Raw genomic sequence first — 17,271 nt, 5'->3', positions numbered from 1 at the left:
GACTGGCTGTTGTGTACCATTATTGTGAAACTGGACTGGCTGTTGTATACCATTATTGTGGGGCTGGACTGGCTGTTGTATACCATTATTTTGGGGCTGGACTGGCTGTTGTATACCATTATTGTGTAACTGGACTGGCTGTTGTATACCATTATTAAGGGGCTGGACTGGCTGTGTATACCATTATTGCTGGGCTGGACTGGCTGTTGTATACCATTATTGTGGGGCTGGACTGGCAGTTGTATACCATTATTGTGGGGCTGGACTGGCTGTTGTATACCATTATTTTGGGGCTGTACTGGCTGTTGTATACCATTATTGTGGGGCTGGACTGGCTGTGTATACCATTATTGCTGGGCTGGACTGGTTTTTGTATACCATTATTGGAGGGCTGGACTGGCTGTGGAATACCATTATTGCGGGGCTGGACTGGCTGTTGTATAGCATTATTGTGGGGCTGGTCTGGCTGTTGTATACCATTATTGTGGAACTGGACTGGCTGTTGTATGCCATTATTGTGGGGCTGGACTGGCTGTTGTATCCCATTATTGCGGGGCTGGACTGGCTGTTGTATACCATTATTGTGGGGCTGGACTGGCTGTTGTATACAATTATTGTGGGGCTGGACTGGCTGTTGTACACAATTATTGTGGGGCTGGACTGGCTGTTGTATAGCATTATTGTGGGGCTGGACTGGCTGTTATATACCATTAATGTGCGGCTGGACTGGCTGTTATATACCATTATTGTGGGGCTGGACTGGCTGTTGCATATCATTATTGTGGAACTGGACTGGCTGTTTTATACCATTATTGCGGGGCTGGACTGGCTATTGTATACCATTATTGAGGGGCTGGACTGGCTGTTGTATACCATTATTGTGGAACTGGACTGGCTGTTGTATACCATTATTGTGGGGCTGGACTGGCTGTGGAATACCATTATTGCGGGGCTGGACTGGCTGTAGTATACCATTATTGTGGGGCTGGACTGGCTGTTGTATACAATTATTGAGGGGCTGGACTGGCTGTTGTACACAATTATTGTGGGGCTGGACTGGCTGTTGTATACCATTATTAAGGGTCTGGACTGGCTGTTGTATACCATTATTGCTGGGCTGGACTGGCTGTTGTATACCATTATTGTGGGGCTGGACTGGCTGTTGTATACCATTATTTTGGGGCTAGACTGGCTGTTGTATACCATTATTGTAGAACTGGACTGGCTGTTGTATACCATTATTGCAGGGCTGGACTGGCTGTTGTATACCATTATTGTGGAACTGGACTGGCTGTTGTATACCATTATTACTGGGCTGGACTGGCTGTTGTATACCATTATTGCTGGGCTGGACTGGCTGTTGTATACCATTGTTTTGGGGTTGGACTGGCTGTTGTATACCATTATTGTAAAACTGGACTGGCTGTTGTATACCATTACTGTGGAACTGTACTGGCTGTTGTATACCATTATTGCGGGGCTGGACTGGCTGTTGTACACCATTATTACAGGGCTGGACTGGCTGTTGTATACCATTATTGCTGGGCTGGACTGGCTGTTGCATACAATTATTGTGGAGCTGGACTGGCTGTTGTATACCATTACTGTGGAACTGGACTGGCTGTTGTATACCATTAATGCGGGGCTGGACTGGCTGTTGTATACCATTATTGTGGGGCTGGACTGGCTGTGGAATACCATTATTGTGGGGCTGGACTGGCTGTTGTATACCATTATTGCGCGGCTGGACTGGCTGTTGTATACCATTACTGTGGGGCTGGACTCGCTGTTGTATACCATTATTGTGGGGCTGGACTGGCTGTTGTATACAATTATTGTGGGGCTGGACTGGCTGTTGTATACCATTATTATGGGGCTGGCCTGGCTGTTGTGTACCATTATTGTGGAACTGGACTGGCTGTTGTATACCATTATTGTGGGGCTGGACTGGCTGTTGTATACCATTATTTTGGGGCTGGACTGGCTGTGGAATACCATCATTGTGGAACTGGACTGGCTGTTGTATACCATTATTGTGGGGCTGGACTGGCTGTTGTATACCATTATTGTGGAACTGGACTGGCTGTTGTATACCATTATTACGGGGCTGGACTGGCTGTTGTATACCATTATTGTGGGGCTGGACTGGCTGTTGTATACCATTACTGAGGAACTGGACTGGATGTTGTATACCATTATTGTGGGGCTGGACTGGCTGTTGTTTACCATTATTGTGGAACTGGACTGGCTGTTGTATACCATTATTACGGGGCTGGACTGGCTGTTGTATACCATTATTGCTGGGCTGGACTGGCTGTTGTATACCATTATTGTGGGGCTGTACTGGCTGTTGTATACAATTATTGTGGGGCTGGACTGGCTGTTGTATACCATTATTGTGGGGCTGGACTGGCTGTTGTATACCATTATTGTGGGGCTGGACTGGCTGTTGTATACCATTATTTTGAGGCTGGACTGGCTGTTGTATACCATTATTGCGGGGCAGGACTGGCTGTTGTATATCATTATTGTGGGGCTGAACTGGCTGTTGTATAGCATTATTGTGGGGCTGGACTGGCTGTTATATACCATTATTGTGCGGCTGGACTGGCTGTTGTATACCATTATTGTGGGGCTGGACTGGCTGTTGTATATCATTATTGTGGGGCTGGACTGGCTGTTGTATACAATTATTGTGGGGCTGGACTGGCTGTTGTACACAATTATTGTGGGGCTGGACTGGCTGTTGTATATCATTATTGTGGGGCTGGACTGGCTGTTATATACCATTAATGTGCGGCTGGACTGGCTGTTATATACCATTATTGTGGGGCTGGACTGGCTGTTGCATATCATTATTGTGGAACTGGACTGGCTGTTTTATACCATTATTGCGGGGCTGGACTGGCTATTGTATACCATTATTGAGGGGCTGGACTGGCTGTTGTATACCATTATTGTGGAACTGGACTGGCTGTTGTATACCATTATTGTGGGGCTGGACTGGCTGTGGAATACCATTATTGCGGGGCTGGACTGGCTGTAGTATACCATTATTGTGGGGCTGGACTGGCTGTTGTATACAATTATTGAGGGGCTGGACTGGCTGTTGTACACAATTATTGTGGGGCTGGACTGGCTGTTGTATACCATTATTAAGGGTCTGGACTGGCTGTTGTATACCATTATTGCTGGGCTGGACTGGCTGTTGTATACCATTATTGTGGGGCTGGACTGGCTGTTGTATACCATTATTTTGGGGCTAGACTGGCTGTTGTATACCATTATTGTAGAACTGGACTGGCTGTTGTATACCATTATTGCAGGGCTGGACTGGCTGTTGTATACCATTATTGTGGAACTGGACTGGCTGTTGTATACCATTATTACTGGGCTGGACTGGCTGTTGTATACCATTATTGCTGGGCTGGACTGGCTGTTGTATACCATTGTTTTGGGGTTGGACTGGCTGTTGTATACCATTATTGTAAAACTGGACTGGCTGTTGTATACCATTACTGTGGAACTGTACTGGCTGTTGTATACCATTATTGCGGGGCTGGACTGGCTGTTGTACACCATTATTACAGGGCTGGACTGGCTGTTGTATACCATTATTGCTGGGCTGGACTGGCTGTTGCATACAATTATTGTGGAGCTGGACTGGCTGTTGTATACCATTACTGTGGAACTGGACTGGCTGTTGTATACCATTAATGCGGGGCTGGACTGGCTGTTGTATACCATTATTGTGGGGCTGGACTGGCTGTGGAATACCATTATTGTGGGGCTGGACTGGCTGTTGTATACCATTATTGCGCGGCTGGACTGGCTGTTGTATACCATTACTGTGGGGCTGGACTCGCTGTTGTATACCATTATTGTGGGGCTGGACTGGCTGTTGTATACAATTATTGTGGGGCTGGACTGGCTGTTGTATACCATTATTATGGGGCTGGCCTGGCTGTTGTGTACCATTATTGTGGAACTGGACTGGCTGTTGTATACCATTATTGTGGGGCTGGACTGGCTGTTGTATACCATTATTTTGGGGCTGGACTGGCTGTGGAATACCATCATTGTGGAACTGGACTGGCTGTTGTATACCATTATTGTGGGGCTGGACTGGCTGTTGTATACCATTATTGTGGAACTGGACTGGCTGTTGTATACCATTATTACGGGGCTGGACTGGCTGTTGTATACCATTATTGTGGGGCTGGACTGGCTGTTGTATACCATTACTGAGGAACTGGACTGGATGTTGTATACCATTATTGTGGGGCTGGACTGGCTGTTGTTTACCATTATTGTGGAACTGGACTGGCTGTTGTATACCATTATTACGGGGCTGGACTGGCTGTTGTATACCATTATTGCTGGGCTGGACTGGCTGTTGTATACCATTATTGTGGGGCTGTACTGGCTGTTGTATACAATTATTGTGGGGCTGGACTGGCTGTTGTATACCATTATTGTGGGGCTGGACTGGCTGTTGTATACCATTATTGTGGGGCTGGACTGGCTGTTGTATACCATTATTTTGAGGCTGGACTGGCTGTTGTATACCATTATTGCGGGGCAGGACTGGCTGTTGTATATCATTATTGTGGGGCTGAACTGGCTGTTGTATAGCATTATTGTGGGGCTGGACTGGCTGTTATATACCATTATTGTGCGGCTGGACTGGCTGTTGTATACCATTATTGTGGGGCTGGACTGGCTGTTGTATATCATTATTGTGGAACTGAACTGGCTGTTTTATACCATTATTGCGCGGCTGGACTGGCTATTGTGTACCATTATTGAGGGGCTAGACTGGCTGTTGTATACCATTATTGTGGAGCTGGACTGGCTGTTGTATACCATTATTGTGGGGCTGGTCTGGCTGTTGTATACCATTATTGTGGACCTGGACTGGCTGTCGTATACCATTATTGTGGGCCTGGACTGGCTGTTGTATACCATTATTGCGGGGCTGGACAGGCTGTTGTATACCATTATTTTGGGGCTGGACTGGCTGTTGTATACAATTATTGTGGGGCTGGACTGGCTGTTGTATACCATTATTGTGGGGCTGGACTGGCTGTTGTATACATTTATTGTGGGGCTGGACTGGCTGTTGTATACAATTATTCTGGAACTGGACAGGCTGTTGTATACCATTATTGCTGGGCTGGACTGGCTGTTGTATACCATTATTGTGGGGCTGGACTGGCTGTTGTATACCATTATTGTGGGGCTGGACTGGCTGTTGTATACCATTATTGTGGGGCTGGACTGGCTGTTGTATACCATTATTGTGGAACTGGACTGGCTGTTGTATACCATTATTGTGGGGCTGGACTGGCAGTTGTATACCATTATTGTGGAACTGGACTGGCTGTTGTATACCATTATTGTGGGGCTGGACTGGCAGTTGTATACCATTATTGTGGGGCTGGACTGGCTGTTGTATACCATTATTGTGGGGCTGGACTGGCTGTTGTATACCATTATTGTGGGGCTGGACTGGCTGTTGTATACCATTATTGTGGAACTGGACTGGCTGTTGTATACCATTATTGTGGGGCTGGACTGGCAGTTGTATACCATTATTGTGGGGCTGGACTGGCTGTTGTATACCATTATTGTGGGGCTGGACTGGCTGTTGTATACCATTATTGTGGGGCTGGACTGGCTGTTGTATACCATTATTGTGGGCCTGGACTGGCTGTTGTATACCATTATTGTGGGGCTGGACTGGCTGTTGTATACCATTATTGTGGGGCTGGACTGGCTGTTGTATACCATTATTGTGGGGCTGGACTGGCTGCTGTATACCATTATTGTGGGGCTGGACTGGCTGTTGTATACAATTATTTTGGGTCTGGACTGGCTGTTGTATACCATTATTGAGGGCCCGGACTGGTTGTTGTATACCATGTGGACTTATTACAAGCCCAGACAATCTGCTATTAACTCCCAGTGACTACAGGGAGGTGTGGAGGGACAATGAGTAATCTAGTGTAATGATCTGTAAAATTCCTCTGCTTAAAGGAAGGTCAATTCAGCAGTTGTATTTATTTTCTTTCACAAAGAGAGTAATATTATATACTATAATTATCTCCGCTGAAGGCTGGTCCACATCAAACACTGCTCAAGGGTCAATAGAAGCAGAGACATTCAGCTTTTTATTTGCAATGTTCTCAATTACCATCTAATGCAACAATGCACAGCAACCTTTGACGAAAATCAAATTATATGTTTTAATGTGCAAAAATTCTCAGTTATAAAAATGATGTGTAGCTTATGATGAAGTGCAATTATACAATTACACTAGTAATTATACGCAGCGTAGAAATCAGACTGTAAAGTTTCCAGGCATGAATTTCACCTTTTTTTCTTGTATTTGTCTGAAGATTTTTTTTGCTGTTGTTTAACTTTACACCCTGCCATGACCTATAGAGGCTAGAGCTGAGGGTTGTAGTCCAGTGTCAGCCAAGGGCTTGACTCATGGCCCATTGGCCCAGTGGAAAACCAAAGATCTCTGTCTAGGCTGTACAAACCACAAGAGGTATATGATGCCCAAAGCCATGACACATGACACAATATGGAATCATAATACGGCCATGTACATGGCTCTTAGGAAATTTCATAGAAATACAAGCAAGTTCTTGTGAAATGGCCTTTGTAAAATTCAACTTTTTGGAAAAAAATTGGCTTTGGACAAGCAACTTGACAATTATAGGAGATGAAAGACGTAGAACCCTCTGGCAGTATCTAGAATATTGCAGCATGTACTTTATTTCTCAACATATCAAGCCCTTTGAATTTTTGGTAAATCCACATGTGTAACACTAAATCTTGACCTCAGCAATTTATTATTTATAATTCACACATCCTCCTAACCACAAAAATAACTAACTCAAGACAAAAATATATGCAATAGAATAGTTATGAAAAATTCTTCAAAACTATAGATAACAATAAGAAAATGAGACTTTTACTCCCCAAATGATAAAACGAAATTAATCTAACAATACACATACATATACATTACATATACAGGGTGGGCCATTTATATGGATACACCTAAATTAAATGGGAATGGTTGGTGATATCAACTTCCTGTTTGTGGCACATTAGTATATAGGAGGGGGAAAACTTTTTCCAGATGGTTGGTGACCATGGCGGCCATTTTGAAGTCGGCCATTTTGGATCCAACTTTATTTTTTTTCAATGGGAAGAGGGTCATGTGACACAGCATATCTTCACAGCATAGACAATTGCCTTCAGATGACCCCAAAGATAAAAGTCTAAGGGGGTCAGATCGGGAGACCTTGGTGGCCATTCAACCGGCCCACGACGACCAATCCACTTTCCAGGAAACTGTTCATGTAGGAATGCTCGGACCTGACACCCATAATGTGGTGGTGCACCATCTTGTTGAAAAAACTCAGGGAACGTGCCATCTTCAGTGCATAAAGAGGGCAACACATCATCATGCAGCAATTTCAGATATCCAGTGTCATTTAGGTTTCCATTGATGAAGAATGGCCCCACGATCTTTGTACTCCATATAACACACCATACCATCGAGATATGAGATGTGCAGCATCTGAAACAATGGATACTGGAAGCCTGTGCCAGCATTTCTTCTGCGGTGTTGCTATCAGTGTGTCAAGAGTGGGAGAAGAGGGTTGCATTGACAATCCAACACAATGGGCAGCACTTTGAACACATTTTATAAGTGGTCATAAACTTGTAAAAAACTCATGAAAGAATAAAGTTACGTTAAAACCAAGCACACCATTGGCCGCCACAGTCACCACCCATCTGGAAAAGTTTTCCCCCTCCCATATACTAAAGTGCCACAAACAGGAAGTTGATATCACCAACCGTTCCCATTTAATTTAGGTGTATCCATATAAATGGCCCACCCTGTACAATTTTGTAAGTATTTTGTTTAGATGTCCTCGTAAAATTTGCCAACTTTCAGGGGAATATTGGTTGAGACACACAAAGTGCTTAGCAAACTTTCCTCAGTAGCCATCGCTGGTCTCACCGGCCACTCATCTTACATGCTTTTTCTTTATGCCCTAGCTCACCTCTTCTGTGCACCCCAAATGTAAGCTTGAACATTACCACACAGTATCATGGTAAAACATACAAGAAACCTTCCAGAAGCACTGCCTACCAGAAGGTGTCATTGGCAGCACCCAGTAGAGTATCAATGAACTTTATCAAGAATTCAAAGGAACTCCAGTTTTCCTCATTCTGGGAAATTTATCTAGTATGATTTTTGAACATAATAATAAACAGTCCAAAATTTAAGGGATTACCTGAATTTTTTAAAACAATGTTGGTAAATGCAAGCATGTCCTAGTCCAGAAGGAGCCAAGTTTATGTGATGAACCAGCCAGGATTGGGCATTTACAGAGGTTGTCCAGTGACATAAAGTTAACACCTATCCAGAGGTTGGTGATAACTTAATGATTGGTGGAGATTCAACTTGTGGGACTCACACTGGTCAGCAGAATTGGAAATTTTTATCCCCGATGGGGCACTTTTATCCCCATTACAAAGTGAAGTGGCTGGTCGGGTGTACAATCTCTGCTTCATTCATTCTCTATGGCGCTGCAGGAAAAAGTCAAGTGGAGCATTTGGCGGTCTCATAGAGCTTGATTCATCAAAGCCTTCATGCCAGAATTCTGATGTATAAATTTTGAAAATTCTCAAAATTTAGGCACAAACTTTGTGATTTTTGGCATTTTAACACCAGTTTCTTCCCGGTCCACCACAATGGGTGGAGACAGAATGGAGTTGTCTACAAATATCTGAAGGGATGTCACAGTGTAGAGAGATCATCCTTAGTCTCATTTGCACATGGAAACACTAGAAGCAAAGGAATGAAACTGAAAGGGAGAAGATACAGATTAGATATTAGAAATAACTTTTTGACAGTGAGGGAGATCAATGAGTGGAACAGGCGGCCACGAGAGGTGGTGAGTTCTCCTTCAATAGAAGTCTTCAAACAGTATCTGGACAGACATCTGTCTGAGATGGTTTAGTGAATCCTGCATCGAGCAGGGGGGTGGACACGAGGACCCAGGAGGTCCCCTCCAACTCTAAGATTATAGTTTTCTATGAATCTATGAGTTGTGGGGTCGTGATTTCACAGCTTGTCTAATTCATGATGAGCTGTGGCATTCTGTAAGTCAGAAATCTCACTCTAATCCTTTACTGGAGTGAGATTACTGGCGTAGCTGGAAGAGGCGCTCGACGCTCGTCAGACACCAAAGATTCATCTCTTCATGAATCTGGAGCGATTGATGCCGGCATGCCCCCTCCTCATAAAGATCTTGATGAATCAGGCCCATAGGGTATGAGTGGAGCAGCAGTCGAACATGCGCACTACTGCTCAATTCTAACAGGGATAAAAGTATCCCGTTCTGCCGATCACTGTGCACACCAGCAGTTGGACCCCACCTATCGAGAGAGAGATTGTTTTTTTTCTCCAGCAAAGTTCAGGTCCCCATTCTTTTCAATGGAGTTCGGGTTCTGGTTCAAATTTGGGTACAGTTCAGGTACCAGAACTCGACCTTCCACGGGTCCGCTCATCTTTAATCAGGACTTAAATCCTTTCTGTTTTAGTTTCTTTTGAACATAAAGCAGAATGACTTATCAGAAGTTTGTAAGTGCTCTAAATGCCGAATCGCCCCTTCTTCTCTATGGGGTGCGAAAAGACTCATTTCTTGTATTTTTCTTATACCTTCCACTATGATTTTTTTTAGTAATGGGAAAGCATGGGTTACCATGGTTCTGTGCCTTTATTTGTGTAGTGTTGCTTCTCTGCCGTGTTTGTTTTTATATAAGGTGTGTATTCTATGGATTTTCAATAAAGAATCGTTGACTTTTTTATTATCTATTTGTTTATCATGGCTATAGGATTGCATTATTGTATATCATTGTTGTATTGGATGGATAAACCTTCACCCGGTACTGCCGTCTGTGTAAATGGGATGATATATTGTATGGCTGCCGGGTTAGTAATGATGCTATGAAGTAATCTGTAGGATGATTCATTAAAATACAAAAAAAAGGACTTAATTCCCGCTGCGTTGCTTTGACCCTTCCCTAGCAGTAGATCTCAGTAATGTTTTTGGATAGCGATATTAATGGGTCATTGGTAAACATGAATTTCCCGGGCAGGCTTACCTGTTTGTGAGCGTGGTCATAAGAATTAATATGGTTGTCAAACTCCTGGTGCTTGTGGTATTGCTTGTCACATAATTCACAATAGAAATTAGCCTTCAAATCCTCTAGAGCGTTCGCTATGCTTTTTCCCTTTTCCGCGTAGCCCTGTAAGGAAACAAACAAAAAAAAGAGAATAATGTTGAATTTTTTTCTGAAATATAACAATGTGATAAATGCAGAATATTTTACAACATTAAAAAAATACAGTTGTGACGATACAGCCTATAACCTTAATAAGCCAGACGATTAGATTTGTTAAGTCAAGAGAAATACACTATTATCTTTGCGTTTCTGTTGACTTGTAAATGTATTTCAAGAAGGACATAAAATTATTTGTATAAACCTGATTGATGTCTCCTCTTGGGTCTGTGAAACAATGTTGTTTGCTACTATTCTAATTGCATATTATACTAAGTCAGCTGAATGTTGATTTAAAGAGCCCCTGCTATACCAGCTATGTAAATTGATTAGCTCAAACAATGAGACATGATGGAGCCCTGCACCTTTACCTCTAACCTCTTACCTGTGAATGTGTACTTGCAAGGACAACTGTAACTATTTTTAAGGGGCAGGTGCTTCTATTGATACAGAAATTAGAAACAGACTTTACCCAAAGAGACACAGATTTGGATTCTACATGATTCTAGCCTAAAGGTATATAGCCCTGACCGGAAAGATACGGATCTGCTCCATTGACCATCAGAGAGACCATGGAGACATTTGGGGAAACCAGGCTGGGATGATGAATTCACCTGGCCCCATGGATATGTTGTTTGGGGTTGCCAGTCAGGACCATCCGGTCACCTGGAACCCATGGAGACATTCGGAGAAGCCAGATTGGGACCCACTGGTCATCAGGCCCCATGGAAACTCTCGGAGAGGCCAGGGTGGGACTCTCGGCTCTCCTGGCCTTGTACATTGATGGACTGCTAGCTTCTTAAGCTTGCAGCTATCTTCTCTCTGTGGGGGCCCAGCAGAAGCGGGGGGCCCTGGAAGTCCCAAAGTCGCAGCTGTTCTATCCCAGGCGGGCCAGCAGTAGGATGAGACTGTGTAATGTTGTACCATCTTGGGTATGTGATGGGACTGTTCTATGTGTTTATTGTCCGCTTTGTGGTTCAATAACGTATTGCCACACTGTTTTACACTCATCCTGTGTTGTCTGAGTAGCGTTACGCCCACAGAAGACCCCAGGTCTTCACAACTGTTTATATAAAATGGAACATTTCTGATGTTTTAATTTTTTTTTTATTTTTTCTAAATGTCTTTCTTTTTTTTTCTTTCATGATACATGATAATAAAGAAATTCCCAATACTTAATCTCTGTATTCTGTACTATAAAACAACCATCTGCACACATGTGCCATATAGGGCATATTTTACTTAATAAAATAATAACATATTATGAAGCACAGCTCCTAGGGTAGATTCCAAGGCCTCAGTGAGTCACCCTAATGTACATTGTACCCTTCATATTATGGATTCATATATAGGGGTGTAACCACAAAATGCTAGGCTCCATAGCAAGTTTTTCAATACCCCTTTTATCCCCTACCAAGTAATATTGCCCCCTTTTATGGCCCTCCCAGTAATATTGCCACCTTTTATGGCCCTCTAGTGATAATGAAACTCTTATGCTAGCTAATAATGTCCACCTTTATGTCCAAGACAGTAATAATATCCCTTTTATGCCTCCATCTAGTAATAATGCATCCTTTTATGTTTCAGTACATAATAATGACTGTTTTATGGCTCACCCAGAAATAATGTCCCCTTTTATGTTCCACCCAGTAATAATGCCCCCCTTTATGCCTCATCCACTAGTAATGCCCCCTTTAATTCCGCACCCAGTAATAATGCCCCCTTTTATGTTCCACCCAGTAATAATGCCCCCCTTTATGCCTCATCCAGTAGTAATGCCCCCTTTAATTCCGCACACAGTAATAATGCCCCCTTTTAAGCCCTACCCAGTAATAATTCCCCCCTTTATGCCTCGCCCAGTAGTAATGCCCCCTTTAATTCCCCACCCAGTAATAATGCCCCCTTTTAAGCCCTACCCAGTAATAATCTCCCCTTTTATGCCCCACTCAATAATAATGCATCCTTTTATTCCCCATTCAGTAATAATGTCCTCTTTAATTTCCCACCCAGTAATAATGTCCTTTTTATGCCCCACCCTGTAATAATGCCCCCTTTTATGCTCTATTCATTAATAATGCCTCCTTTAATGCCCAAACCAGTAATAATGTCCTTTTCATACCCCACCAAGTAATAATGCTCCCTTTTATGCCCAACCCTGTAATAATACCCCCTGTTATGCCCCATTCAGCAATAATGCCCCCTTTAATTTCCCACCCAGTAATAATGTCCTTTTTATGACCCAACCAGTAATAATGTCCCCTTATATATCCAAGTTCAGTAATAATTACCCCATTTTTGCCCCAACCAGTGATAATGCCCCCTTTTATGCCTCCACCTTTTATGCTCTACTAATAATGACCCTTTTATGGCTCACCCAGTAATAATGCCCCCTTTTAGGTTCCGCACAGTAATAATGTCCCTTTTATGCCCCACACAGTAATAATGCCCCATTGTATGCTCCACATAGTAATAATGCCCCATTGTATGCCCCATCCAGTAATAATGCCCCCTTTTATGAACTATTTGTACCTGAAATAAAAAAAATCAACTTATACCCACCTATCCCTGCTCTCACAACAAGTAGGGGCTTTGCCTCCTGTGATAGGCAGCTGACATAATCACCCTATGGGCTAGGAGAGTAAATGGTGGAGCTGGGATCAATGGCTCTCTGCTTTGTTATAGATTTCAATGCAAAGGGACGTTTCTAATCTCAATATGAATAACCTTGTGGATGGGACTGAGATTAAAGTGTCAATCTTTGCAATAACACAAAACTGTATAAAGTAATAAAAAATGAGCGAGATTGTATATTACAATCATGGCCACCACTTGGCAAATGAAGTTTAATGTTGATAAATGTAGAATAATGCACCTAGGACTGAGTAATCCTATTGCTGCAGACACATTAAATGGGAGTATACTCGGGACTACAGAACAGGAGAAGGACTTGGGTATTCTGGTTACAAGTAAGCTGAGCAGCAGTACTCAATGTCAGGCAGCAGCCGCAAAAGCAAATAAGATTTTAGAGTGTATAAAAAGAGAGATAAAATCCTGTGATCCCAATCTATTGTTATCCCTCTATAAATCACTGATCAGGCCACATCTTCAACATGGGATCCAGTTCTGGGCTCCGTATTTTAAAAAGAATAGAAATAGAATAAAAGAAAGCTAGAGTGAGTTCAAAGGCGGCAACCAATGAGAGGTTGGAAAAGTCGGGCTTGTTTAGCTTTGACAAAAAAGTTGCGTCAGAGGCATGTGTGGTCAATGCAAAGGACTGAGACTTGATTTATTTCTTTCAAAGACCTCATAAAGGACCCAGGGAGATTCTGGCAGCTAAATAAGAAAGGGTTCTTTACAGTTAGAGCAGTCAGACTGTGGAATGTCTGACCACAAGAGATAGTAATGGAAAACGCTATATCAGTTTTTAAAGAAGGGCTGAGGCTTTTCTCACAACAAATGGCATCGTGGGTTCTAAATAAATTAGTGATAAAGAATGTAGAACTGGTGGAGAAAGGTTGAACTTGATGAACTTATGTTTTTTTTCAACCTATATAACAATGTAACTATGTCCACTGTCCCCGCTATTTGCTAGATGATGCTAGTTATGCTTTATCTGTATCACCACCTAAAGAGGTGTCTGCTCTGCGATGCAGAAACGATTTTGCCGGCACACTCGGCTCTGCTATATCTTTACATGTTTATTTCTGACAAGCACAAGACATAATTTTTGACATAATCTATATTGAGATATAAAACCAGGATCTTCCCGCGGCCAAGCGTTCTGCTCTTGTAGAAATCACAGATCTTGTTTTGCTCCTTCCATTTCATTTCTGACAGCCGTGGATGATGGCCATCGATTGCCCATGAAAGTAGTCTGTGGACAGACTGTGGTCAGCTAATAGGATAGGAAAACCTGCAAGAGCCTTCCGAGGGAATACAGTCCATGAAAAATATATGAGGACGTAGGGATGGAGATTAGAGGTCCGGCACCAATTACATAGACAGGCCAAGGTGAGGGGTGGAAACTTCAGAGTTCTGATAGAAAGATATTTTCTGTTACTTAGTAATTAGAGATCTGATTTTTTTTCCCTACTTTTGCTTCTTGTCATTTCTCTATTACTTACACAAGACAGAATATAGTTTTCTTTGCAACTATTTTTTATTGCTAAAAATCCTCTAAACTAAAAATCTAATAATACAATTTTGTACACAGACTTGATTAAAAAAATCTACTAAGGTTTAGTGTCTACAGCTTCAATGCAGAATTATTTGTCTCCTTGGTTACAGACTACGAGCAAACCCTGCGTAGTCAGATCCTGTAGTTATTCTCTGTCATTTACTTCTTACTATCTTTACAAATGTATCTTAGTAATAAGTAGGAAATCGATGGAAGGAGATATGACTTCAGGTTCTGGGACATTTGATAATGTCTTTTATCATGGACACATATACTGTGCCTTGAAAAAGTTGAATAATTTTCAAATTTATATATTTAAAATATTTAGAAAACCATGTATCATTTCCTTTACACTTCACAAATACTTGCTACTTTGTGTTGGTATTTCACATAAAATCCCAATAATGATGTACAGTACAAAGTTATATTGTGGTACCGTGTTAGCCAGAAAAATCGATGTAAATACTTTTATCTCCAAAAATGACAAAAGTATTCTCGGAGTGATACCTTTATTGGCTAACCAGAAAAAAAATTAAAAAAATAATAATAAAAAAAAATATATATATATATATATATATATATATATATATATATATATATGCAAGCTTTCAGAGCACAGAGGCTCCTTCTTCAGGCAATATTACATTGTAATATTACATTGACAATATTATATTGTATAATGCCTGAAGAAGGAGCCTCTGTGCTCTGAAAGCTTGCATATATCTATATATATTTTTTTTTTTTCTGATTAGCCAATAAAGGTATCACTCCGAGAATACTTTTGTCATTTTAGGGGATAAAAGTATTTACATTAACATTCCAATAAAATACATTTAAATTTATGGGTGTGACTTGAAAAAATGTGGAAAAGTTCACAGGGCATGAATACTTTTTCAAGGCACTGCAAGTCTGCATTGGAGCTGTAGACAGAATTTTTTAATCAAGGTTAATTGTACTATTTGACTATCTGAATAGTAATGCGCTGCAGAACATGTTGACTCGTTATTAAGATTATTTCTAGCTTTCAGGTGGAAGATAAGTGTCTGTCTACTACAGTCTAGGGAACTATTCACATGGCAGATTTTTCACGCATAGTCTCTTTCAAAAAGTTGGAGAATGGGGTTCCACTCTGCTCCAATTTGGGGCCAAACTAGTACATTCAAGTGAATTGATCGTGTAACAGACACCATTATTGCAACCTGTGTCTATATGCTTTATCAGTTGTTATAGAAAGGGGTGCTTTTAGCCCGACACTTAAAGGGTTTTTTTCACCTTTGAAGACATATGTTTTTATTTCTTTATTGTATATATTTGAGGCTAAAAATCATTTTGGCTATTGGGTTTCATTAGAAATTTTACACCCTTTGGCTTTTACAGGCTCTTTATTTCCGTTAACTCATTCTGCAGCCAGCAATAGACAGTGCAACACAGGGGAAACAGAACGCAAACCGTGCACATTTTTTAATGAAATCCAATTGCAAAAATTCTTTCTAGCCCTCAGTACATGCTTTTAAATAAAAATAAAAAGGACCTAAAAGTGGACCAAAACTCCTTTAAATGAATGGTTGGCATATAATGCTACATTTACAGTGGCTTCTGTAAGATAATCAGAATTGCTTGATCACAGTGGGTAAGATAAACTGGATCCAGGGCAATCATTGGTTTATATACATTTTCTTAAATATGTCTTTGTTACCACTGACAGGGGACCCTCTATCCAAAGCTGAGAACCCATTATATTAAGATTTGTTATGATGTAGCATTGACTTTTGCTCCTGTTTTTGCTCTGTAGCTTTAACGGTTCTATATCTGTATGAAACGACACAAATGACTTCGAGATTATTTTTACTTCTTGCATCTCAGTAGGAAAAATATACAGTGGGAGAATATATACCCACAGTAGGAGAGCTGCATATGTTAATCTGAAACCGCAGATTGCTTTTTAAGCATATTAAACATATGCTGCAAATGGAAACATATTAGCGATGCTTTTTCCCATAAGGCTTTTTTGCCTTTTTAGACGTTTCCGAAGTCAGAAATTATCGGGGAAAGAAATTATTTGATTAATACATTAACACCCAATCTGATATTCTCCTTATTGCCGCCATTAGGAAATTGATGTGGTGTAAATTCTGCCGTAATGGTCTATATCTGACGAGGAGCTCGGTACATAATAATTACGCATAATTATACAGCACATTAATTTTGAGAGGCGGCACATTGTTTCTATTTTGTATTTATCGCCCTTTGATGTTTACAAAGAAATAATGTTCATTATGATACTTGATGATGTATTAAGTCGGGAAGATTACATCTCTGTAAAAAGTAATATGTGATAAATAATTATGGCTATAAAATAGAAGGACTTCCTTATCAAGCCTCTAATCGGTGGCGGTGTCCAATCCAACCTGAAGAGGAGTTGTAAGTGATCAGCAGAAAAGGATCTATAGCACCATTCTTGCCTAGTGGCTGAAGATGGTATTGCAGTTTAGCGCCATTCACTTAAATGAGACTGAGCTTGTAATGCCTGGCTGGTACTGGAGTGGCGCTGTTTAAAAAAAAATGCTTTGTCTAATCTTATACCGTTCCGTCCTCTCTGTGGTTTGCTTGTCTTCTTTCAATGGAGGTTCTCCAAAAATGTGTAGCCTAAAAAAACATTTTTAACAATTTTAAGAATTTACTGTTCTTGGTGGTCTCAAAGTTATGAGCCTGGGGTT

At 41.5% G+C, this 17,271-nt stretch overlaps 1 protein-coding gene across 1 annotated transcript in view; it reads right to left on the bottom strand.

Moving 5' to 3' along the window:
• The window catches only part of ZNF804B (zinc finger protein 804B), a 633,228-nt gene that overhangs the window by 190,655 nt on the left and 425,302 nt on the right, over nucleotides 1-17,271 (bottom strand). The window contains exon 2 of the mRNA XM_073677411.1: nucleotides 10,201-10,344. Coding sequence (XP_073533512.1) covers nucleotides 10,201-10,344 — 144 coding nt within the window. The remainder of the gene's footprint in view (nucleotides 1-10,200; nucleotides 10,345-17,271) is intronic.

The sequence above is a fragment of the Phyllobates terribilis genome, unplaced genomic scaffold, assembly GCF_046119375.1.
Source record: "Phyllobates terribilis strain yellow unplaced genomic scaffold, ASM4611937v1 Scaffold_4__5_contigs__length_816908805, whole genome shotgun sequence".
Classification (NCBI taxonomy): Eukaryota; Metazoa; Chordata; class Amphibia; order Anura; family Dendrobatidae; genus Phyllobates; species Phyllobates terribilis.
This window is presented reverse-complemented; position numbering and strand designations above follow the sequence as displayed.